A 27,624-nucleotide genomic window follows, 5' to 3' on the forward strand; every position below is an offset into this window, starting at 1 on the left:
ACGTCAACACTTCCAATTTTACCAATACCATGCATTCTTTGGAAGTACAAAAATTTTAGTTAAATAATGGGAATTTTTTTATTCTTTTTTACACTTACAGATAATTAAAACAGAACACTCGCATTCACAAATTTAAGTGACTATTTTACATTTGCAGTTTAATGTTATTTTACACTTACACTCCAAGACATCACACAATAGTAATGATTTTTTTTGAATCTTCAACTCTCTTTTTGAACTTTCCTTTTTCTTTATAACGCTTGAAGGATTTCATAAGATTGCGATAACTGTTATGGTATCCATTTATTAATTGGAAAACTCTGTAAATCGTTATTGTGGGTATTGAAGCTTTACCAAACACTGATTTAACTTGTTTTTTTTGTTTGTTTATTTTTGTCGTTTAATAACTTTACAATTTAAAAGTTTTTAAACCAAAACACTGGCGGGACAAGTAAAATTATTTATTTAATTTTTTTTTTAATTTAAAAATATATATATATATATATTTTTGGGAATACTCTAATGCTTGTAATATATTTTTTTTGCATTTTCCTTAGATACCATTGAGGCATGTTTTCCGCGGTATTTATTATTTATTGAAAATTATAAATGGAAAAAGGAAAAATAAATAGTAATTAGTTTAAGAAATACTTTAAGAACAATATTCAAGAGTAATAATCAAGTAAACAAGAAAAATCGAAAGAAAACTAAAAAAGAAAAACAAAAAATAAATAAATTAATTAAAGAGCACGTATTTACAAAAGCCACACTATATACGTATATTATATAAAGTATTTATTGAAAAATATGAGAGTAAAATATTTAACAATTTGTAGTAAAGCAATATTTGAATAAAGAACGAAAAGTTAAACATAAAAGAGTTTTACAAGAGCCGTAATATTTATGTATATTTTAAAACCAATTTGTATAAAAGTAAAATAAATTCATTCAACATTGATAGTTAAAAAAATATATTTATTTAAGAACTCAGATTTGATTTCAATAATAACTTTTAAGATTAGAGGAAACACCATAACTGAATTAATGAAAAAAAAAAGTTGAGACATTCTGAGACATATTTTATATAACTAAATTTTAGTTTAAAAGAAGCATCTAAAATCAGATATGTTAAAACCCATGAATTGAATTGAATATCTAATTTGTTTTGAATTATATTTAGGGACAATGTAGTTATTATCTGAAAATTTTGTTATTGGTTATTAGATTTGGCGGTTTAATGGGAATAATTTCTAATTTATTTACTTTATGAAATAAAATAAACTTTTATCCACATTTAGAGACAGTTTATTATTTATAAACCATTCATTAACATTACCCAACCCTTCGTTAGCTGTTTGAAAAAGTGTTTTAATATCTCTGTGGGAATAGAAAAGATTGGAGTCATCTGCAAAAAGAATACAATTTAAGAAGTGTGTTGCTAACTTTAAATCATTTATATATACTAAGAATAATAAGTATCCTAAAATAGAGCCCTGGGGGACACTACAGCATATGGAATTGTTTGTTTTTGCTCATATTGGATAAATTGCTTTCTATTGGTCAAGTAGCTTTTGAACCAAAGTAAGCTAATATTTTTTACTCCATATTATTCAAGTTTTTTTATTAGTGTGTTATGGTTTGCAAAATCAAAAGCCTTTGACAGATCAATTAAAACTCCTGTGAAGTAGTTTGTACATAAAGCGTTTGTTATTTGATTCGCTATTTCAACCACTGCACGTTCAATGAAACATTGTTGTTGTGCGACTCAATTTAAAACATAAGAAAACTTAACTGGCTTGTTGCTTGATTGCAAGAATAGTTTGTAATTTTCATTAAAACAATAATTAAGAACTTCTTCATAAGTTGGAAGTTTATTTACAGATAATTCTATTGGATGACCGGAAATGGGGCAGTTAAATTTGCTAAGAGTAATTTTTTAAAAAAAACAGCGATGACAGATTGGTTAATATTATCAAATAATCAAAATTAAATTATATCAATATATATTATATATAATTATATATATATATATATATATATATATATATATATATATATATATATATATATATATATATATATATATATATATATATATATATATATATATATATATGTATATATATATATATGTATATATATATATATATATACATATATATATATATATATATATATATATATATATATATATATATATATATATATATATATATATATATATATATATATATAATTATATATAATATATATTGATATAATTTTATTTTGATTATTTGATAATATTAACTAATCTGTCATCGCTGTTTTTTTTAAAAAATTACTCTTAGCAAATTTAACTGATTTAATATATATATAGGCATAAATATACTTAAGTTTGGAGTTCGCACTCTACGTGAAAGTGTCATATCTGATCTAAAGACATCTATATATAGACATATCTATGGGCATTATCTATATCTATATATGGCATTATCTATATCTATATCTGTAGACATTGCCTGTGCCAAATGAGGAAGTTTTTCAAAAAATTGTGATGATGGGGCTCGGGAACAAAATACTCTAAAATTTCAGCCGACCTCGCCAAAGTTGAGGCAGTTATATAGTAAAAAGGGGGGGACAAATTTTTAGGGTATTTTTGTTCCCAGGTCTCCATTATCGCGATTTTTTGCATACCCTACTTATTTGGCATAGAAATGACCATACTTTATTTTGGAGTTAGCACAATTCGTGAAAGTGTCATATCTGGAATATCAAAAAATCTTGTGGGCGGCCCTGGATATATATATATATATATATACATATATATATATATATATATATGTATATATATGTATGTATATACATATATATGTATATATACATATATATGTATATATATACATATATATACATATATATATATATATATATACATATATATGTATATATATATAAATTAGTAAAAACAGTACTGTGTTTCACCATCAGTAGGTTCATCAGGAAGATTCTTCCTGATGAACCTACTGATGGTGAAACACAGTGTTGAATGAAGCAAAAATTAGATAAGTGCTTTTACTAATTTATTATTGCTCTTCTTATTGCTGTTCTTTAAGAACATTGAGCACTCTGTTCGTGGAATACACTAACATAATATATATATATATATATATATATATATATATATATATATATATATATATATATATATATATATATATATATATATATATATATTAGGGTGTCCCAAAAAACAACATTTTTAAAAATAATCTGCTCCCACCCCCTAAATATGTTCTATCTAATACAAAAACACTTTGTTTAAAATTTTTTTAAATAAAAAATGACCCTCAAGACCCTCGAATATGTATATATATATATATATATATATATATATATATATATATATATATATATATATATATATATATATATATATATATACATATTCGAGGGTCTTGAGGGACTCCTTAAAATATATTATATATATTTATATATATGCAAATATTATTTTACAGGTTAACCGAGCAAATAATGCTAGTTTTTTACATGGTTATAAACTTGCTATCCACGAAGTTTTTGATGTAAATGATATACCGGATTTGCAACAAAAAATTTTAAAGACGTTTTTGGACAGAATCCCCTTTTTAATTGGTCCATACTCTGCACAATCTTCTTTTATAGCAAGTACATTAACAAGCGTGTTTAATACAGTTGCAATCAGCTACAGTTCAAGTTGTTCTTTTTTTGATAATCGAAAACTTGAAACAATACTTAGAACTGTCCCATCTGACAAATTTAGAGTCCAAGTATTACAATTATTATAACATTTTGTTGTTAAATTTTTGTCGTTAAAGTTTTCATAAAGCTCAGCTTTTTTTAGCTCATGCCATTTTTTACAGTTTTGATAAAATTTTCTTTTTTGCAGGTTGCTTTGGATTTGCTTCAGAAACTCAAGTGGAACTATGTTGTTGTGATCAGCTCATACCGTTATGATGGAGAATTCGATGCAGCACAATTTATAAATCAATTATCCTCTATTAATATTTGTCTTGAAGCTGAGGTGGGTTTTCCTCTCTTTATTTAATTGGGTAAGGTTGCTTTAAAAATTTAAAGAAATTTAGCTGAAGTCTTACCATAAAGTGCTCTGTCTTTGATCATGTTAAAATTAATGATCTAAGGACTCGAACTAACGCAAAAAAATCTAATTGGAAAAATATTTGAATTTTTCTTTACAACCCCGTCGCTCCTGCCTGCATTAAAATGTGTTTACGTTTTAAACTATTTTCAAGAAACAAAATGTAAGCACCTTTACAAAAAATATTTTACTACTCTGTGTAGTTTTAAGGCGATTTACAAATTATTCGATTTCTTTTATTTGGAATTAGCATGGTTTTATCAGCGTATTATGTCCAAACAAGAGCTATAAATGGCATCTTTTTTTTGCTTTAGAAATTTTTTAATAATTAAAGAAACTTCTTTTTTTATATAATTTTCAAAACCTTTTTACTACCCGTAATAGCGAATCTACAGTACACCATTTTGGAGTCTTTAGATCAAATACGCTCATCGGCGCTAACATTTAGTTAAAATCTTTTGAAAAAGTTCTTTAATTTACTATTGATCCTAGTTCTAATTGGCTCTGACGTATAATAACTATATATAGTTGTCAAAACACAACATTTCTATCAATTTTCACATAAAATACTAGAATTCCGACCAAGAAAGAGCTTATAATTAAAAAAAAATTGCTAATAAACGATCAGAACAGATCATTTTATTAAACTATGTTCATTTTACCTAAAAAGCGTATTTATTTAAAATCTTACTCAAATTTGGACAAGTGATTGTGATTTTAAGAAGATTTTTTGTACAAAAGAAGAATCTTCGGTCTGGGTTTTTTTGCTATAAACATATTTTATGATACCGCAAAACTTATCATTTTTTTTTTTTTTGTATTTTTCTAATTCACGGACCTGATCATTTAACGGAAATATGTCGTAGTCAACAAAATATCATACAGACGCTATAATATTTTAAATTTGCCTTAACTACACTGAGGTTTAAAAATGTTTACAGTTTAAATACGATTTTTTTTCTCATTTGCATTATTTTCTAAATCTGATATATCTGTACCTAGATTTATGTTTGACTTTTAGGAATGATGCTTTCTATGACACATTATTAGGATTGTCGCTTGAGTTTCCATTTAATTAAATTTATAAATATTGGGGACGAGCATTTAAAATTTGCACAACTATTTAAATTTTTCAAAATTTCAAATTTCGAGTTAAAGATTATTTGAATGAAACTAAAATTCTCTTGTCCATATTTTTCAAAAAAAAAACTTGCATACTTACCGAAAATGTCCAATCATGATATCGTTAAAAAAATGGTGTGTTTTTCATACTCTATTCGGAATTTTAAAATAATTTTCTGTTAAAAGCTTATTATGTGTTAACAACATAAATAAACCTCTTTATAAATTTCTTGAAACAAAATTTCTCGTTAAAATAATTTTTAGTTAAAAGCTTATTATGTGTTATCAACATAAAATTTTTTCTTTGGCTAGCTTTTGCAAGTAAATGTCTTAGTGTATTAGGTATATTTAATAGTCGAGTAACTGTAGTAACCTAACCGGTTGATTTGATTTAGTTTTTAGGTAAGTTTACTGTGATGTACTTTATTCATAAAGTAAGTTACACTATTTAAGTTTAAAATAGAAGTAGGATATTATTGGTTTCCACTCAGAGATTTAAAGTAATTAAATTCAAAAGCACTTTATGTTGAGTGAGAATCTCTTCACAAAAGAAAAAATGAAAGTACTTTTAATTTAAAGTTGAATTTAGTGTGACGTACTTTATGGATGACCACTAATAAAAGCCTCACACAAAAACACTCTAGGTTTTTAGAATGCTAACACTCCCCCCTCCCTCACTCGAAAAAGAAAGAATTCTAATCCTGGGTTTAGTGAAATTATTGACAAAAAAAAACTGGTTTCCTTAGACAACAAACTTTACAAATATGTCCAGGTTAAGCGTTAAATTTTGAGATATGGTGCATAAACAGTGACAGATCAGTGACTCGAGGGGAGGAGGGGGTATGCCTACCCCCTCCTCCCCTCGAGAATCTGAAAGCCATAAAATTATCTTAGAAATTGAGGACCTTTTTTTTGTTTTTTTTTTACGAAAATATAGTATAAAATATAAATTTATTTCAACATCTACCAAAAGTTTCTGGATCTGTCATTGTGCATAGTACATGCTCTAAAACCTTACAAGACATTTCAAATAGTTAGTTAGACTCAGTGTCGTTGGCTTCTGTTTTAGGAAAACATAAATTTTTAAAATTAGTGCAATGCTTGTTTCCATTTTTCCATCAACAAATGTTAATCTAATTTGCATGTTTTTTACGATTTTATTCAAAATTCATTAAAAAACTATAAGTTATTATATATTAATAACATTTTAAACGTTTTTATTATAAGCATTCAAACTTTTAATGTTTTCAAATGTGAACATTTATTTGAATGTTTGATTATCGAAACGTTGAGCTACAGTTTTCTAATTCTCCTTATTATTATTATTGTTATTATTATAATTGTTATTATTATAATTGTTATTATTATAATTGTTATTATTATAATTGTTATTATTATAATTGTTATTATTATTATTATGTTGTTATTGTTAAAGTAATTTTCTACATTAAAAGTTTGACTACTATAAACCGAGTGTCTGAATTCTATAAGCCAAGTGTCTGGTTTTTATGACCCTGCTATAGTAGACTGACTCGAAAGAGAAAGAGTTCATTTGTCATAAATGTTGTTAACCTCAACGAGCAAAGTAGGCAAAGCATTCAATTTTAGCACTAATCGATTTTTAAAGAAGTTATGTCTTTGACTGTTTAGGTAACTTTTCGTTAAATTTTATACTTTGCACAACAAAGACTACCTGCAGCACCATTTTATGTAAAAGAATTCACTCATCTACATTTTTGATGGCCATTGACTTTGTTGAATTTTTATAAATTTAAAAAAATTGAATTAGATACCTTTTAATCTACGTTAAGCTAATAAGCTGAGACCAAAATTTGTCAGATATGGTTTGTAGTTTAAGTTGCGCAATTGCGAAACAAGATAGGTAGCCCTACGCTGAACAGATTCTAACTTTTTAGTGTCCTTTTGTAGGGAAGGGCTCCGAACTGGTGCACTGTACGAGATTTAAATTCTATTTTTTAAAAGTTCTTTTGAGTATCCCATGTACAGAGTTTGCTTTAAAAGTAGCTTGACTAATCTGTTTTGACCATGTTTGTTATTAACTAAAATACCCAATGTTCTCTAATATGTCTAACATTGTCATGGAGATGTCGAATTCCGAGGAACCACCTTGAAATTTTAGAACTTTGCATTTAGTTATACTAAATTCCGTGCATCAAAATCTTGATCAATCACATAAGATATGAGTACCCTCCTGAACATATGCCATATCCATAACTGGCTTTGTTTTGGCAACCGATTGGCTATCATCGGCAAAAAAGTTTGCAAGTTATCTTAACTAATTCTTGGATATTATTTATGAAGAGCAATAACAGTAGAGATCCTATGACTGATCTTTAAATAACACCATTCAAGACATTTATTTAAGAAAGAAATTGTTAAAAAAACGTCACGTTTCTACAGTCAATAAAGTTCTTGAGCCAATTAAAAATTTTATTACAAAAACCATAGCCAGCAAACTTAAGATAAAGCAAAACATGTGACACATGATGAAAAAATGTATACAGTGTGGTGAGACGTATTTTTTTTTTTTTTTAGAATTTTTTATTTTTCTTTGACAAAACTTGACCACTTGAGTTTGTAAATTTACCGACTTTTTCATTTACCGGTCATTCGATCAATTAAAACTGAAATACCGTTAAATTTTTGAATATAAATAAAACATAGATAAGCGAATCTTATTAAATACTTTTTTTTTCAAATAACTTCCTAAAAAGCTAAAATTATTAAATATTTTATCTCCTAACTGATATCTAATTTAGTGCACAATAGCCTATCTCCTGAAAATACTCTTTAAGGTTTAACGCTTGTTAGACAAATGGTCATCAAACAGTCGAAAACTATTTGAATTTACTTTCTTCGTATATTTTCTTGTCGAAAGTACTCTAACTACTTTTTTATTACTTCAGGTTTTTAGTATTCGTTTCTAATAAAACTGACATTCCCCGAGCGATCTTTGTTTTTTGTTTAATAAAACTATGAAGTGTTTCCATAGAAAAATTAGTATTGGGTTAAATAATATCAATTATATTATTCAAATCTAAATCCGATTTATTCATGTGTTTTCAAATTTCAATTGAAGTATTGCATTCTCATTTAACTTATATAATATATAATAACTATACCTTATATAACTTATGATAATAATAATAAATAATATATAATAACTATTCAATATAGTTTACATTATTTCAAGCATACTTAATTTAAATCTAAATGGATATTGATATAAAATTCAATTATTTTTGCACACACCAATTATAAAGGTAAAGTTCGCTGACAGATTTTAAATTTCATTTTAAACATTTTGTTTACATTTAAATAGTTTGTATCGTGTACCCATAATCTCACTTTGACATTGATATCCCCTTATCAACATACCTAAGTCGAAGGTTGATTGATAGTTGTAAAAGTGATTGATTTCTAAAAAGCTGAAAACCTGTTGGATTTAGAAATTAACTAAGAACGTTTTAAATTATTTAAAAATAGAAATGAAAAATGATAAAAAATAAAATAAGATAAAAATGTTTTTTAAGGTAGACGGTTACATACAAATTTTCTTTATGTTCAAGTTCTGAATAAAACTTTTAAGGTAAACGGTTATATATAAATTTTCTTTATGTTCAAGTTCTGAATAAAACTCACGGTTGCCCTATAAAAAATTTTTTTTTGCTGAAAAATTCGTAAATTAAAAAATTCTAGCTTGTTGTATAATTTTACAAATTCTTTCTTGCAATAATATATATTTTTTATTATTTAAAAATTTTTAAATGATAAAAAATAATATAACTTATTTTTTATTATTTAAGAATTGAACTTTAAAAATAATTCTGCCGATTTTTTTTTTTTTTTTTTGAAAAGGATTGAGGTGTGAAAATAATTTCCAGGGGGTTTCTTTTATTATTTGATGAATAATAAAAAAGTTGTTCAAGTATAATTAGCATAGTAAATTTTTTCTTCCACATTTTCCATGTTCAGCTTCATTTTTTAGATTGGCCTACCTTACCATCCTACTAAATCAGTTTATGAAAGTGTTTTTCAGAATCTATTTGGAGGAAATTTCGAAAATAAAGAGAGAAGACGTTCTATTGGACTTATTTTGTTTACTAACAAACAAGATACGTCCGCAATATTTTCATTGATACAAGAACACAATTTGAAAAACAATTTGGCTATAATTTGTATTTACGGATGTACCAACTATGTTGAGATAACTCAGGGCAAAGAAGCCACTCTAAATGGAACTTTGAGTTTAGATATTGCCTATGACAGAATACAAGGGTTTGAAAATTATTATTTAAATTTAAACCCAAATGATGAACCTGATCCGGAGCTAAAAACTGTTTGGGAGAATATATTCAATTGTTCATTGTCTACTAACAATGCATCAAAAAGTTTATGTACAGGTAAAAATCTTTTTATACTCTTATAATATAAAATGTCGAGCTGGTTTAAAATTTTATAAGCTTTACAACAGTGGTATACACCCCTTGTTGCAATATTTATATATTTTTAAGAGGTGGGGGAGTTTTTCTTCAGATTATAAACAGAATGGGCGGGGAAGCTCTTATTATTACTTATTGAGGGTCGTCAATAAATTATGTCACGCTCTAGGAAGGGGGGAGGGTTAATGGTTTTGTATTGACTCATACAGGACTTGTTACTAAAGTGTTATGATGTTGTGACGAGGCAGGGGAAAGGAAAAGGGTCACAAAAGGTCAAAAATTTTGTGACGTAATTTATGGACAACCTCTTAATAATTTGCATTGGGGAGAAAAGAACAGACGACACTCAGCAGAAAGAAAATAACCGACAGTTTAGCAAGAAATTTTAACGCCACTGAATTCACAACCATTTTTTTCATGTTTATTAAATACTAGTGATTATCTTTTTCCAAGTATTTCCGGAGTTCCGGATATTTCTTTAAATTTTATTTTTTGATAATATCCAAATAGTTTAAGGTGGTTCAGAACTAAAAAAATTTAAAGTTTAATTAAAACTTGGTTTTTGAGATTTCAAAATTCAACACAGCTGTAATCGTTTCTGGAAACTGTTTTAACATATCTTGAGTATTTTTTGAGGTATTCTACTTTATTTAGACCTTATCAGACAACTTGATCATAGCAACGGCCCCTAACAACACAATCTTAGGTTTATGATTACCTTCTCTCTCGGCCTTAGCATTAGTTTTTGTGTCAAATTTGGTTAGCTAAGCATTAGTTTAATAGGCCAGCATGGTTTGAAAAAAGTATAGAATAAAACAGTGTGGAGAAGTTGCTATTTTTGTATGACTCATCATATAATTTATCTTGTGATATTTTATTGTTGTGTTCGAAAAGCTTTGTGTTATTTATATTATTTAGTATAATTTACCAGTTTCATATTTTTTAGAATATTATAATATTATATAACGGGAAGCAAAAAAAGAATAAGTTTAAGCAGAAAAAGAACATTTCGTGGCAACCAGTGGAACAAAACACCTACCCTAGAAGTCGAAAATGTTGAGTATGTTTCAGTTAGTGTTAGCAAAGTTTCTTTAGAAAAAGTTGATAATAATAGTAATGCAGAAAACTATAACGTGATAAACTTCTCGACTTTAAGAAAAGTTATTGATAATAACGGGTGATGCGGAAGTTATCGGACAAATCCTAATTTCATTATTTGAGCATAATAATTAGTTTTTGTAGTTTAATGCGTAGGCATAAACGTTCTATAAAATATAAACTTTATTATTTGAAACACAATTATTTAAAATGAGGTTAAATGCAGCTGAACGAGAATCTTTTTGAAAGCGACTAAAAATGTTTTTTGTAAATAAACCTAAAATAAAATAAAAAAATCGTAAACCATTTTGAAAAGGAAGGATTTGCTCGAAGTACAATATATGATAACCTAAAAAGACTTGAAACTGTTCAATCGTTTTCTGATAGAAAGCACACTGGTCTTCCGACATCCTGGACTAGAGAAAAGAAAGCCGAATTAACGAGACTTGTCAACAATCGAAAAGGGGTCAATAAGAGAAAAATAGGTATTAAATTCGGTGTAAATCAATCGGCAATTGGTCGTCAGTTAAAAAAAATGAATATTAAATATAGAAAACGTGAAAAAACTCCAAAATACACTATAGAACACAAATAAAGGCAAAGAAAAGAAGCAGGAAACTAGTTAACCAACTCTACAACACAAAATCGCTTCTAGTCATCGATGACGAAAAATACTTTTGTTTTGCAGGAAACAACATGCCTGGAAATTCTGAATACTACACAAACAACAAAAAGACATTCCCAGAAAGTGTTCTTTTTATAGGAAAAGAGAAATTTCCAAAAACATTATTAATGTGGATAGCCATATCTGACCGTGGTATGTCCGAGCCATTGTTTCGCACTTCCAAGGCTGTAGCGATCAATTCATCAATCTATATTAATGAATGTTTAGAAAAACGACTTCTTCCATTTATTCACAAGTATCATGATGACTTTAACTATTTATTTTGGCCAGATTTAGCAAGTTCTCATTATTCTAAAGAATCTCTAAATTGGATGGACCAGTATGTCTATTACGTTGATAAAAAAATATAATAGTAGTTTGTTTTTTTATTTATAAATAATTTATTGACGTTTTTATTTTGTCCGATAACTTCCGCATCACCCGTTATTGGCAATTGTCCAGAATGTAACACTTGTATTGTTACATTCTAGACAGATGACAACGATAAACAATGTGGATTTTGTCACAAGTTGAACTTTAAATGTACCAAATGTAAATTTCATTGTTGCAATTGTACATCTGATAATGTAAAAAACACTGTACCAAAACAAGGCAGAAACTATTTTGATATCAACCTTATAATTGTTATTGTTTTCTGTGAAATTTGCAAAGGACACCAAGCCTTAGTAGACTTTTCACAAATTGCAAACACTTCTTGCATCAATAACAATGCGCTAACAAAATCAACAACACTATTCAAAATGCTTATAACTTATCGGCAGAACAATCCACAAAGGCAGCAGCAATAAAAGTTAAAAATAAAGTTAAAGAGGAACACATTGGTCAGGAAAAAATCTAATCAGAGTTTCTTCAGATGGGTCATCGCAAAAACGTGGACATGTTTCACTGAATGGTGTGGTAACCACAATTTCAGAAGGACAATGTATTTATTTTTATTAAGATAATGAAAGTACGTTTGATATAATACGTTTTCGATTATTTTATATAAAACGATAATTTTTTTAATAATACGCTCAAAAATAAAATATAAAAAGTATGTAAAATATTTACCTTATATCTCTACTTTTATGATTTGTGCTTGATACAAAAGAAAAGCGCTAACAGCATTCAAAAGAAGAAAAATTATCTAGTGTTCTAACAGAATAAAAAGAAGCTATTAAATATTTTTTACCCCCATTCATTTTATTCGTATTATCAAATTATTTTATTTAGCGTAACAGTTTTTGTATCCGAATGAATTTTTTTGCAAAAATATATTAAAAAATATTTTAAGTGAGATTGTTTTAAGTTAATAGAACTTGGCGGTTATCGACTACATAACGCTCTTAGAATTATATCAAGAAGTTTATTGGTGGAAGTTTATTGGTAGAAACTAAAAAAAAAATCAATTTAAGATAAAAAAGAAGATACCCGGTGTCGGGTAATGCAACAAATGGCCTATGCCCGGTACCCGGTAAAACAGCCGATTTGCCGGGTCCGAACCGGGTACCTAGCATATCTCTATTATATATACATATATAAACATATATATATATATACAGTGACGTAGGAAGGTCAAAAAAGTGAGGGTGGGGAGCTTAAACAAAAATTTAGGGGCTGAGGCAGACAGAATTAGAATTTGAATATATACGCATATATATGTAACATATGTACATATACATGTATGCATTATATATAAAAAGTCATGTATACATATAAATTATATTTACAATGTATTCTAAATATACAATATGTTACAATATTTTATATAAGGTAGATTAGGGTAATATGAGCAACTTGGTAATATGAGCATACTTAAAGATTTCTTAAAATGTAAGCAGTTATGTTAAAGTTGCTTTGTATTTTTTGAATCAACTTTATGTGGCGATCACAAAAATCAGTACAATTAGCGTAAATTTATATGCAGTAATTAGCGGCTATCATCTAATTAAAACTGTTAAAATAATATCATCACGCATGAATAAATCTGTGGCGCGAAATTTTGGTGCTAAAATGATGAAATTTATTTTTTCAAGAAAAATATGTTAGCTAGAAATCCTTTCCATTTTTGTTTGAAAAACAATGCATAGAAACGTTTAGTTTTGACTTCATTTATAGATGTCATTTTTGTGTAATATGAGCATACAAAACATAGTAAAAAATTTTATTATTTTAATAATACAAAATATTTTTCTGTAATTTAAATTCAAAAGTTTTTTGAATTTAAATTACTGAATTTTTATCGTTTAAAAGTTTGAAATAATAAAATTGAAAAATTAACGAAATATTTTTTTTATTTTTTTCTTCGGAAAACATAGTAGTATTTTTTTAACAAAAGTGATTTAAAACTTAATTTTTTAATGATAAGTTTTGTTGATAATGAATCATTATATTCCAAAAATTAGTTCTTATTGTCATGTTGGTGTTTTTTTACTTAATTAATGTAATTTTTTCGAGCTAATTTAAAGTGCTCATATTACCAAGTGGTACTTGTAATACCACTTGGTAATATGAGGAATATATTTATTCAAATAAAATGGATTCCCTTTGAGAAGAAAATTGATCAAGGATTGCTAAAGTGACTAAGCAACTGCATACTTGGTGTGGAAAACTATCGCCACTAGTTTCAAATCTTGTTACAAGATTTAGTTGATTAGAAGCAGAAAATGATGCGAAGTGTTTTGAGATTGATAAACTTAAATCAGAAGAAGCAACAAGACAAAATATACCAAAACCAAAAGAAACTGAAGTTGTAATGATGGCTAAAATTACCATGGAGTTCAATATCAAAAAGAAAATTGAAAATAATTTTATTGTCAACGGTATTACCGAACCACTAAGTGAAGATAAAAATACAGCCTTATAAAATGATAAACAAAAAATCGAAATAATGCTAAAAGAGATCAGTGCAAATCTTTCATTAAACACTACAAAAATAAAAATACGTTTAACAAAATAAAAAAAATCAGAAGGACGTATAGACCTGATCTTTATCGAATTAGACAGCATAGTTTGATTAATTAATTACATAACTCAAAAGTTAGTAATTAATTATTCAAAAAAATTAAAAGAAATCGATATCTTACATTAACAAGGACAAAACTGAAAATGAACAACAATTTGACAAAGAATTAAGAAAAATCAGAAACACAAGAAATGCAGCTCTTACTCATAAAATTTTTAGAAGAAATGGGAGACAACGTTACAATGAACTCAACGGAAAAGAATTTATTGAGGGATCCGTTCAGGCGAACTCAAATAAAAATTAAAATCAAAAATATCTAAACCTTACTCGTTTAATTCAGGCATTTAAACATTAAATAAATTAAATTGCTTCCATTCAAGTACAGTTATTAAAGTAGATAATAATTTTTTTCGTGATCAAAAAACAATTGCTTCCAAATTTAATAAATACTTTGTACCTGCAGGTCCAAACTACCCAAAAAAATTCCAAACCCTAAAAAATTAATTAAGGCAACATATAATCCTCTAAACTCTTATCTAAATATTTTTGATTTGTCTTTTAAAAAGTTTGAAAATGCTTTTAAATTGTTTAAGTCAAAAAAAGCAGTTAGTCTAGATGATGTCAATGGGAATGTTGTTATAAACTGTTTTGACGTTTTAAAAGACATGCTTTTCCAAATTTTTAAATGCTCTTTTAATCAGGGAGTTTTTCCTGATGATTTAAAAATAGCAAATATTATTCCTATAATTAAAGAAGGAGAAGAAGCTAATGTAAGAAACGAACGTCCAATTTCTATCGTCTCTGTTTTTTCTAAAATTTTAGAAAGAACTTCGTACAACAGAATATTACAATAACCATTTATCAAACTAATTATTATATGACATGCAATGTGGATTTAAAAAAAATAGTTTAAAGATATCAGACTCATTTAATGATTCTAAACTCACATTAGAAATATTTATAAATTTAGCAAAAGCGTTTGATACAATTGATCATAAAATTCTTGCTAAAACATTAAAGTGTTGTGGCATAACAGTCAATGTTTTAAAATGGTTGAAAAGTTATTTGACTAATCATAAACAGTTTGTGTACGCCAACGAAACATTTTCATCAAATTTGTTAAATATTACATGTTGATTTTCTCAAGGATCCATATTAGGACCTCTTCTTTTCCTTATTAATATTAATGATCTATACAAAGCCACGGATTTAATTTCAGTTATGTTTGCCGTTGATACTAATTTATTTATGTGACTCAAAAGCATTCCTTCTCTATTTCATTGCGTTAATATCGAAATTAATCAAAATATCTGACTGGTTTAACACTAACAAATTATCTCTAAACATTGATAAAACTAAATGGATTCTTTTCCATCCTGTTATTAAAAAATTATTACTCATTTATCCATTGTAACATAAACTATGCAAACATTGCTTCGGGTAGTACAAAGAAAAATTAACTTAAACCTCTTTATTGTCAGCAGAAGCTTGTAGCACGTCTTTTAATTTTAAAGACCGTTATACTCATGCCAAGCCTCTATTATTTGAAATGAAAGTTTTAAATGCATACGAGCTTAAGATTTTTAATATTCTTTGTTTTATGTTTAAATGTAAAAGCAATTCATCCCCGTTTTCCTTTCATAATTTGTATTCATCAAAAGATAATACATATATTTTACGCAATGATAATTTTATTAGGCAGCCCATTTGTCAAACAAATCTTATTAAATTTTGTATTGATTATTGCGGACTATTCTTTTAGAATAAAATAGTTTAAAAAAATTTTACTGAGTATTTTATTCGTCAAAATAACTACTTTTTTTTTAAACGAAAGCTTAAAGAACTCATTTTTACATTCGAAGATTTAACAATATATTTTTGATATTTTTTTTAGTGATCTTCCTTTTTACCCTCTATTTAACCATTAATTTATAAAAATTATATATGCATCATTAACAACTGTAATATGTAATAATGTATCTTGTATTTGTTACCGAGTATATTAAGTTTCTTACTTCGTTTACTTATTTTTTATCTTGTAATATCTTATTAATTTTAACACGATCATTTTTAGCGGTACTCGACGACAAGACCGTATGGTCTTCTACAAGTTCCCGCGTTCTTTTATTATTTATTAACGATCATTATATATAAATATATTTTTTTATTATTATATATTTGTATTTTAAATATTATAACGAAATGCTTATTTAAAATGTAATAAAAACAACAAAAAAAAGCTAACTAACAAATGGGATGAATTTCAATTAATACTAAGTAAACAAAACCAATCACATATTATATGCATAATTGAATCCTAGTTTGATGGAAATTTTGTTATCTTCCTGCCTAACTACCCAGTGAGCATACGTTGTTCTGGGGACATCCTTCGGTCATTCCACGGACCACGTGCCCACTAGGTACACTCATTACAATAAAGATCGAACTAGTAAAAAGTGGTGAGGTAAAGTAATCTACATAAGAAAGATATTCCATCCCTAGAAATAAATATTGAACAACTAAATAGTTCTATAATTAAATTCTTGTGTGAAATTAAAACTAACGCAGAACCCATCTTTATCGGTTGCATCTAACGACCGCTACACTCAATTCACAAAATAAATACTGCAATTAACAATCCTATTACAACAGCTACCTAAACTACTTAGCTAAAAACATTTCTCAAATCTCTCAATAGAAGGGCGTTTCAACTATTCAGACATATTACGGGACATAAATAAAGGATCAAACTACTCACCTACAACTAGTATAGAATTTCTAGACATTCTCAATTCAAATTACATAACTCAAAAGTTAGTAATTAATTATTCAAAAAAATTAAAAGAAATCGATATCTTACATTAACAAGGACAAAACTGAAAATGAACAACAATTTGACAAAGAATTAAGAAAAATCAGAAACACAAGAAATGCAGCTCTTACTCATAAAATTTTTAGAAGAAATGGGAGACAACGTTACAATGAACTCAACGGAAAAGAATTTATTGAGGGATCCGTTCAGGCGAACTCAAATAAAAATTAAAATCAAAAATATCTAAACCTTACTCGTTTAATTCAGGCATTTAAACATTAAATAAATTAAATTGCTTCCATTCAAGTACAGTTATTAAAGTAGATGATAATTTTTTTCGTGATCAAAAAACAATTGCTTCCAAATTTAATAAATACTTTGTACCTGCAGGTCCAAACTACGAACTAGTAAAAAGTGGTGAGGTAAAGTAATCTACATAAGAAAGATATTCCATCCCTAGAAATAAATATTGAACAACTAAATAGTTCTATAATTAAATTCTTGTGTGAAATTAAAACTAACGCAGAACCCATCTTTATCGGTTGCATCTAACGACCGCTACACTCAGATCACAAAATAAATACTGCAATTAACAATCCTATTACAACAGCTACCTAAACTACTTAGCTAAAAACATTTCTCAAATCTCTCAATAGAAGGGCGTTTCAACTATTCAGACATATTACGGGACATAAATAAAGGATCAAACTATTCACCTACAACTAGTATAGAATTTCTAGACATTCTCAATTCAAATTTCTTAGTACAATCAGTGCTAGAACCCAACTCTAAACAACAACATTGATCTAGTGATTACAAATGACCCAAAAAAAATCTATACAATTAACGTTAATGATCCACTATCTCAGCCAAAAAAGAACAACCTCCATTCAACACTCTGGGACTCTGCTCTGGGACTTTTACCTAAATGACTCACACACCATACAAAAAACTCAAGCAATTGTCAAAATGTATGAAAAAGGTAACTATTTAAATCTAAATATAGCATTCAATAGCATCAATTGGTTTCAACTATTCAATAATCAAGAAATAAATGAAATGATAAACAGTCTACTAATAATTACAGATAAACAGTCTAGTAAAAGTTTATAAAAATCTAATCGATATTTATATACAAAAAATCTGTATCAATAGTAATAAAATTAATTAAATGGCACAACAATGATATCAAAAAGATAGCTAATCATAAAAAAAATATATATATATTTCCTAATGAAATTAGCTCCAAAATCATCTGATCATAAAAAAAAAGTAAAACTATCTAATTAATCAATGTTGAAGGCAAATATTTGTAATATCTATGCTTTAGAAATAATTAAATAAGTCAAATAAATATATAAATTTATAAAAGTAAATGCCGAAAAAAATAAGTTTAATGACCATTGGTATTTTTAAATTTGATTTAAATAAAGTTTGTGTTTTTATTTTAACATTTTCAAGAAATTTATATATAATGATATAGATAGATTTGTTAGGTACGCCAAAAGTAAGTTATTACATATCATGTGAATTGACCTATATACCAGGTTGTGAGAGAATATCCTGATTTTAAGAATATTGGTAAAACTTTATTTTTCAAATTGTGCGATAAACCTGTTTTAGCAGAAAAAATAATTACTGTTAAGCAACACCTACAAAATGCAGAACAAATTAAAATCTTGGAACAGAATGTTATTAAGTCAGCGGCAACTTCAACACAGACGAGCTATTCTATTAGATGTGTGCAATGTTCTTACGATTTGTCTCGCGCTTATGTAGCTGCTGATATACCGCTACTTGAAACACGTAACAAAAATATTAAAGATTTCTTGCGACAAGATACGGCGAAAAAAATACCTTTGAAATCGCTCTTCACCAAACTCATGTTAAATGTATAAATCTTACATTAAAACCAATAAAAAAAAATTAGCAATTGTTATTTGTTAATGTCAATTGATAAAACTACTGATGCTTCTGGTTAAATACATTGTTAACGTTGTTATTGGAGTACTACATCAAAAGCAAGAAATCGCCAAACAAAATTTTTTATTGAATTCTGCTGCGTTTGAGAAAGCTAACATAGCACTATTGCTATGGTTACACACTTGCCAGGTTTTTCGATGAATCTGAAGATTCTTGAAGAAAATTTTGACAAAGTTGCTATTTTCCAATTTGTTTCTGATACTGCGGCATGTATGATGAAACAGCTTAAGCAATACAAACATTTTACCCCCTATAAAATACCCACTTGTTTTGCTCATGGATTACACAGAATATACAAACAAATACGAAGCATATATACAAATGTTAATCAACTTGTAACAAATGTAAAAATGAAAAAGTATCTTTAAAAGCTTAATTGAGAGCAAGTTTTTGAATGTTTACAGCTTGGCCTTGTCAATAGTAACAAGATGGGGCGCTTTGATTACAGCATTCAAATGTTGAGCAAACAAATTTGAAAAGATTACACAAATACTTAACTCATTAGATGAGAAGAAAGCAGCTCTTATCAAAATCTCAAAAGAAATCTCAAAAGCTGTCAATAAAATCTAAGTTACTATTTATTTCCAAGTATTTCTGTAATTATCAATTACAAATCTGGAATCTTATGGGGAACCATTTTATTCAGAAATCAAACCTGTCGCTGATGTTGCTAATATAGTTTCAATTATAAACGAAGAGATAGCAAATTCAATATAAAATAAATTACAACATGAGATGTAAAAAAGTATTGGGTTTGATACTTTAAAAAAAGATATCTTTAATGCTATGCAAAATATCAATTAATCCAATACAAAGTTATACTATTGCGGAGATTCAAATATGCTCCAATAACACAAACTCAATAAACAAAGTTTTGTTTTTCCTAAATTTAAGTGAAATGTTTTTTTTCATTTACTGTGACAAAAATTTTAACTGAACAAATATGTTTTTTACATAAGTTTTTGTTTTTACAAATATTTGTATTTTTGATGCTTATCGTCATAAAGTAATTTTCGATGTATATATATATATATATATATATATATATATATATATATATATATATATATATATATATATATATATATATATATTTTTATATATATACATTTTTTTTTTGCAATTCACCTCCCCAAGGCCAAGAAAACCACTACAGATGAGGAGGCTTCTTGTGGTTATAAGCCTCTCCTAACTCTAAAACTCCAAAACACGAACCGTGACAAACAAGGCCGCTGCGCGGAGAAACAAGTTGAGCGCGGTACTACCAGGGACGTGGTAGAAATTGAACTTCGAACCTCTTGCTTATGAAGCGAGCGCTCTACAACTACACCACTGCCGCATATATATATATATATATATATATATATATATATATATATATATATATATATATATATATATATATATATATATATATATATATATATATATATATGAGCCCATGAGATGCATAGTGGTATAAGTCACTTTTTTCAATATTTTGAGTTATTGGCACCAATGGTTAGCCTTTTGTTAATTCTATTACATGGCTGAGTGGTATAAGTCTAATGATATCGATAATGATGCTGTTTTTAATTACTTTCTCTAAAACAGTTTGGTGATTTATGATATGATGTCTACTAAATGCCCCTGTATCTCAAAACTAGATATGAGTGACATATACCACTATGCATCTCAGGGACTCTATAATATATATATATATATATATATATATATATATATATATATATATATATATATATATATATATATATATATATATATATATATATATATATATATATATATATATATATATATATACTAGTGCAACACTGCTCGCATGTTTTAAAAATATTAAAAATCAAAAAAACAAAAAATTGAATTATTAAAAAAACTTTCGAGTCGTAATTATTGCGCTTGTTTAAAAACGATGAAACTTGATCTCCTGTTTTTATTTAATTATTTTACTTGCTTTAACTTTAAGACGGTATCAAAATGTCGCCTAAATGTTGTTGAAAGAGACTTTTTGTTACCATAAAAGTCACTTTTGACCACGATAAATGAGTCCGAACAACCCGTACCCATGATTTTATTGATGCGTGAGATATGACACTTGCAAGCATAGCTCAAACTAAAATATGACGATACTTGTGTCAAATTAAAATGTTTTTTAAAAAATTACGTTGATTGGAACTTGGTAACAAAATAGCCCAAAAAGTTATCACTAAACCTCCTCAAATTCGGGGGCAATGAGTTAAAAAAGTATTTTAATCAACGATTTTGTACTTAATCTAAATTCATCGAGAGGTTCCAAATTTCATTAAAAAATCTTTTAGTATTCAAAAGTTACAATTAAGCAAAATTAGCAACCTCCCTTTATTTTCGGGTTTGAAAAGCTTCACAAAATTATAACTTTGATATAAATTTGAAAAGTATCAAATTCTTTTATTTAGAATGAAATAGTGAATTAAAACATTCTGATAACTCTTTGTTCTACATTTGGTAAGCTAGGTAATAACTTTTTGGAGTTTTTTATTCCCAGATTCCGCAACTTATTGAAAAACATTCTCATTTGAAATAAGCATCAAAATACTTAAGTTTAAAGTGTGCGTTTTGCTTGCTAGTGTCATTTTATGGATAAAAAAATTCTTGGTACGAGTTTGCAACTACAATAATTTGATAAAAAGTATAAATTCTATTAAATTTATCTATCGCTTTTATAATATTTTAATTTATTTTTTAGGGGAAGAGCGTTTTTCTGAAGGAATAGGTTATTATTCTCAAACTCCAGTTCATACCGTCATTTATGCTGTATATGCAATTGCTGACTCTCTTGAGCTTCTCATTAATCATATATGCAACATTCGTAAGGTTCATATGAAAGACTTCAAAGAGTGTTTTTTAAATGCAAGCCTTCGTGATACTTACTCAGACTATGTTCGACTACTTTTAAACTGGTTATCTTACTCAGATGGTACTTTAGATGACTTTAAAACTCCATTCTTAAGAATTAATAGAACGATAAAGTACGATATTCATCAGTTCTTATTCACTGAAAAAAAGTATAAAAATGTATTAAAAGGAAGTTGGGAATTATATCGACCCAATTTGAATTTATCACCTGAAGAAGTTCTTTATAGTACTCGGCCCAAGTTTACATTTGTAACTGATGATATTATATCTTTAGTTCCTATTATATTGTGTAGTGATCCGTGTCCTTTAGGTGAAATCAGAATTAAAGAAACAAGTTTACAAAAGTCAATGTGTTGCTGGAAATGTCAGAAATGCCAAGATAGTAGTATTTCCCATAATGATTCATGTGTCCCATGTGGCAAAAAAGAAAAAGTAGAGTTAAATAAATGCAAAGCTATACCAGAAATAGAAGCTTCTTTTACTGGTGCATGTGGCAACTTTTTTTTTATATATATAGTGCTGATTATTGTTGGTCTATGCTTAGTTTTAGGTGTAACTGGTTTATTCATTAATTTTAAAAGTAATCGCATTGTTAGTTGCTCAGGACGAGATTTAAATTGCCTAATTTTAGTCGGTATCAAGATATTATTTTGCTGCCCTATTGCTTACATGATTCGCCCTTCAACATTGTCATGTGTTTTTAGAGAATTATTGCCTGGTATGGGGTTTTTAATGTGTTATACACCGTTATTTTCTCGAACGCATCAGATATACAAATCATATGTCTGTGGAAAAACCTCTGTATCTAAGCCAGCATCACATCCAATATTTCAAGCGTTTGTTGTGTTTGGCCTAGTTTTTGTTCAAGTTCTGATTTCTATTCTGCGGTTTGTTTTAAATTTGCCTAATCCTAATTTTGTTGAATCGCCCAATAAAGATTTCATTATTTTTCAGTGCAACAGTATGACAAACTTCGTGTCGTTACTAGTAAATTTATTTATAAGTGTTGTTACTATGGGTCTGTGCACTTTTAATGCATTCAGAATACGACATTTTCCAAAAAACAACAATGAAGCTCAACATATTGGTGTTACAATGTATATTAGTTGTCTTATATGGGGTGTATTTCTACCATCATACTATCTTAATTCAGAAAAGGAACTTTTTTTAAGTGAGTTATTAATAAGCGCTCTTTGTATATTTCTTGGATATTTAACACTTATCGGTTTATTTATAAATAAGGTCAGATTGCTGCTATGTCCGTTGCCTTCTGACAACAATTTAAACAATCAACAAATGCTTTCACTGCATACTATATAATTATCATTATTATTTGTGTCATTATTATTATGTGTATCATTACTATTGTGTCATTATTTTTTACTGTTTAAACAATTGTTTTTCAATTACTATTTACTTCGCGCCTTATGCTATTGTCATTTCACGTAGAAAAAAAAATTATAACCAAAAAAATCATACAACTGCACAGATTTGGTCGCGGTTTGGCACAAGTGACAAATCTTCGTGCCGCTGAAAAAAAAGTGCCGCTAAAGCAAAATTTAACTTTAATTGAACCAATTATTTTTACTACTAATTAGGGATGTACCGGATTTCCGTTCCGGCCGGAATTTGTGATTTTGAGGTCATCCCGGTTCCGGCCAGAATTATTATATTACAGGCAGTAATGCCGGAATTTATTTTTTACTTTATTTAAGACATGTGACCCAGACTGTGTAAATTAAATCAAAAAATCATTGTCCTACAGGGCAATGAAAAAGAATGGGTAAACCTTAGTAAAAAATACAAAATCTAATCAAATATAATGTAATTTTAGATAAAGCTACAGTTTAGCGCTTTAAATAAATTTTATTTTTCCGCTTGTTGCGCTCTAGTTAGTGGAGAGTTTTTAAACAGAAATTTTATTTGAAATAATAAAAGAAAATGATTGATGCCCTATACCAAATCCTCAGTTAATGTAGCAGCACTTCCTTGTAGAAGTAGGCTAAAAGATGTAGTCGATGTAGCACCATTTCCTTGTAGCAGGCTATAAGATTGCTAAAAGATAATTGATGTAGTAGCACTCCCTTGTAGCAGCAGGCTATAACATAGTCGATGTATGTACTAAACCCAATAAATATTGCTTATATCAAAAAGTCACCACTTTGAGCAAGTCTCCACATAAAAGCGCAACAAGCGATACAATAAAATTATTTTAGGCAGCATATCTGTAGCTTTGTCTAATTTTATTTGCAGTAATCACTTATGTAAAGCTTTCGAAAACTTTGTGAGCATTGTGGTGCGAAAAGAGCTGCTATCCATTTTTGGGCAACAAACAAGATCTTTTTCATCAAAAATGTTACCTGCCTCTAACATTCTCATTTTTAATGTTTTTTAACTTTTAAATAGTTAAAAAGTATAGGATGCCTAATACAGTAAATATATATATATATATATATATATATATATATATATATATATATATATATATATATATATATATATATATATATATTTTATATTCTAAATATATATTATGCAGCCACGATGCTGAGGTGTAGGCTTTCACTTTCAATCAAAATGGTAAAAAACTACATAAATATAATTCTCGCTCCGGCCGGATTTTTTTCAACAAATCCGGTTCTGGCCAGATTTTGCCGAATTCGTTGAAAAATTGGACTTTCAAAATTTCCACACATTTCCTTTTTTTTTTCTACACCCCTACTACTGATAAAATTATATTTTTCAAAATGTTATTTGCGCTGTCACCTATGTATCAAATTACAAAAAGGTGTTTAAAAGAGAAAAAATGCATTTTACTGCATATTTTTTCTTTAGTATCGTATGAAGACAGAAACAATTATTTTACTATGTTTTATCAGGCATATAAATACTGATACCGCCACCTCTGGCCTACGCAATTATTCGCTAAAGGGTGAAAACAGTCACTTAATCAGTTAAAATTATTAGTTGTTTATTAGTCTCACCTCTCATCAATGCCTGTCAAGTTAGAGAGCATCCGATATTGAGTTCTAGTTTTGAAGCACCTTATGTGATACACTCTTCCTTTTGAATGTTCAAACGACTTTTCTACAAGTGATAGTATTTATGTAACTTTTAACGTAAATTTAAATGTATGTTGTAACTTTAGACTCTAATATTATATAAGTAATATTAAATATTTATAAGTTTGATTAAAAATTAAAAAAAAAAAACCTTTGAACTTAAATTAAAAAAACACCTGTAACGTGTGATGCGGAAGTTATCGGACAAAATAAAAACGTCAGTAACTTATTTATAAATAAAAAAACAAACTACTATTGTATTTTTTTTAAATAAAACATTTATCTTTTAATAAAAATATATTATTTTATATATGAAAAAACACCACCATCTGCAATTGATCTCAATTTTTCTCTGACGCCTTTCATATTCGACTTTAAAAAGTTTAAATCAATTTCTTGTAGTTTTAGTTTAATGCGTTCAATCAAAACTTGCTCTGTTGAAGCTTGCCAATCTCCCTCGTAAACCTTCTGTGCCAAATGTCCCCAAAAATTTTCAATTGGTCGTGCTTGAGGCACATTTGGGGGATTGGATTCTTTATCAACGTAATAGACATATTGATCCATCCAATTTAGAGAATCTTTAGAATAATGAGAACTTGCTAAATCTGGCCAAAATAAATAGTTAAAGTCTCCATGATACTTGTGAATAAATGGAAGAAGTCGTTTTTCCAAACATTCATTAATATAGATTGATGAATTGATTGCTACAGCCTTGGAAGTGCGAAACAATGCTTCGGACATACCACGGTCAGATATGGCTATCCACATTAACAATTTTTTTGGAAATTTTTCTTTTCCTATAAAACGAACACTTTCTAGGCATGTCTTTTTGTTGTTTGTGTAGTATCCAGAATTTCCAGGCATGTTGTCCCCTGCAAAACAAAAGTATTTTTCGTCATCGATGACTAGAAGCGATTTTGTGTTATAGAGTTGGTTAACTAGTTTCCTGCTTCTTTTCTTTGCATTTATTTGTTGTTCTATAGTGTATTTTGAAGTCTTTTCACGTTTTCTATATTTTTTAATATTCATTTTTTTTAACTGACGACTAACTGTCGATTGATTTACACCGAATTTAATACCTATTTTTCTCTGACATAACATGATGGGATTTTAGTAGTAAAACAATTGTTTTTGTTGGTTAGGTCAAGTTAAAATTACTTAGCAATGTGTGTAGCAAATAACTTGCTTTATTTATATTATTAAAGAATTAGAGTTTTAATTAATTTATCTCTTTTTCTTCGTTTAGTACCCGTGCCAATATGTGTCACTAAGCGGAAATAGGATTATACTTACATTTCTTAAATACTTTTGCCATTCTAACTTTTAAAATTTTTTATAACAAATTTAGGTGAGTAGCTCCCATTTAAAAGAAAATTATTTAAAGTTTTTGAATAATTCTTATTAGGGTGGTAGTACAGTAATTAGAAAATTTCTGTTCAACATTTACAAATGTATTTTTTTTTCTCAATTTGTGTAATATACAATTAGAAAGCTAAAAAAATTTTAAAAATTGAAAAAAAATTTTTAATAATTATTTATTAATCATAAAAGGTCAAAAAATGGGGTAAAGGGCGACAAAGATTATTCAGCAATCGTTCATAATTTATATCTGAAATTTTAGCTGATGGTATATAATGTCTGTCATTGTGTTGCGGACTAAAAGTTTTAAGTTTAGTCTAAAACTCGATATAATATCAGCATTTTTGTAAATTTGGGCACAAATGGGGCAATTTAAGGGCATAAAATCTTTAAACTAAAGAAGCAGTAAAGATTATTCTAGTGCAAGTTGTAAATACTAATACAATAAATAAGTGGGACAATAAATTAAATTCCTAATCAGTTTGATAATTAGTTTTGAAAATATCTCCAACATTCTAGTCATTTAAGAAACATAACTATTTTTTAGATAAAAAAAATCTCATAATAAAGTTAAAACCTTCATTTATATTTGAAAGATCCTGTACAACTTCTTTGCTCGACAACTTATTGAAGGAGGATTAGACTGGAATATTTTCAATTGAACTTCAGTCTGAAAGTATAGCAGTAGTTTCTTTTCAATTAAGGTGGTTTTCAATTAATGTGGTTTTTAATTAAGGCTGTTGCCCAAGAATTAACATTTTTTTGGCCCAGTGAATTTAAATAACCGAATTCTGGTCTATATGCATGGCCATGGCTTAAAATATACTTTAAAGACGCTAAACTTTTTTTTGCCTTAATTACTCTACTTATCGTTAAAGAATGACAAATGCTTACAAAATTTTAAAACATGATATCTACAACATGATATTTATGATAGTAACATAGTAACAACATCAAAATTTCAACATATCTTAAAGGTGATAGTAAAATCCATTTATCATACCAATTTTTGGATTGACTTATTTAGTCAAAAGTTATGCCTCTTTTTGTAAAAAGTGTGTTTAAGACATAGCACTATTTGTAT

General features: G+C 27.6%; 2 protein-coding genes across 3 annotated transcripts in view; one reads left to right on the forward strand and one right to left on the reverse strand.

The window, feature by feature from the left end:
• The window catches only part of LOC105847451 (metabotropic glutamate receptor 3), a 54,156-nt gene extending 30,642 nt beyond the window's left edge, over positions 1 to 23,514 (forward strand). For both annotated transcript variants that reach the window (XM_065790320.1, XM_065790321.1), the window contains exons 4-7: positions 3,498 to 3,788; positions 3,908 to 4,042; positions 9,249 to 9,663; positions 21,950 to 23,514. In XM_065790320.1, the coding sequence (XP_065646392.1) occupies positions 3,498 to 3,788; positions 3,908 to 4,042; positions 9,249 to 9,663; positions 21,950 to 23,439 (2,331 nt within the window). In that variant the 3' untranslated portion in view covers positions 23,440 to 23,514. The remainder of the gene's footprint in view (positions 1 to 3,497; positions 3,789 to 3,907; positions 4,043 to 9,248; positions 9,664 to 21,949) is intronic.
• Positions 23,515 to 25,481: 1,967 nt separating this feature from the next.
• Positions 25,482 to 26,282, reverse strand: LOC136075935 (uncharacterized). Its single transcript, XM_065789384.1, has one exon. It carries the CDS (start codon positions 26,280 to 26,282, stop codon positions 25,482 to 25,484), a length of 801 nt encoding a protein of 266 aa, XP_065645456.1.
• Between the last annotated feature and the right edge of the window lie 1,342 nt (positions 26,283 to 27,624).

Source organism: Hydra vulgaris, chromosome 02 (assembly GCF_038396675.1).
Source record: "Hydra vulgaris chromosome 02, alternate assembly HydraT2T_AEP".
In the NCBI taxonomy this organism is placed as follows: Eukaryota; Metazoa; Cnidaria; class Hydrozoa; order Anthoathecata; family Hydridae; genus Hydra; species Hydra vulgaris.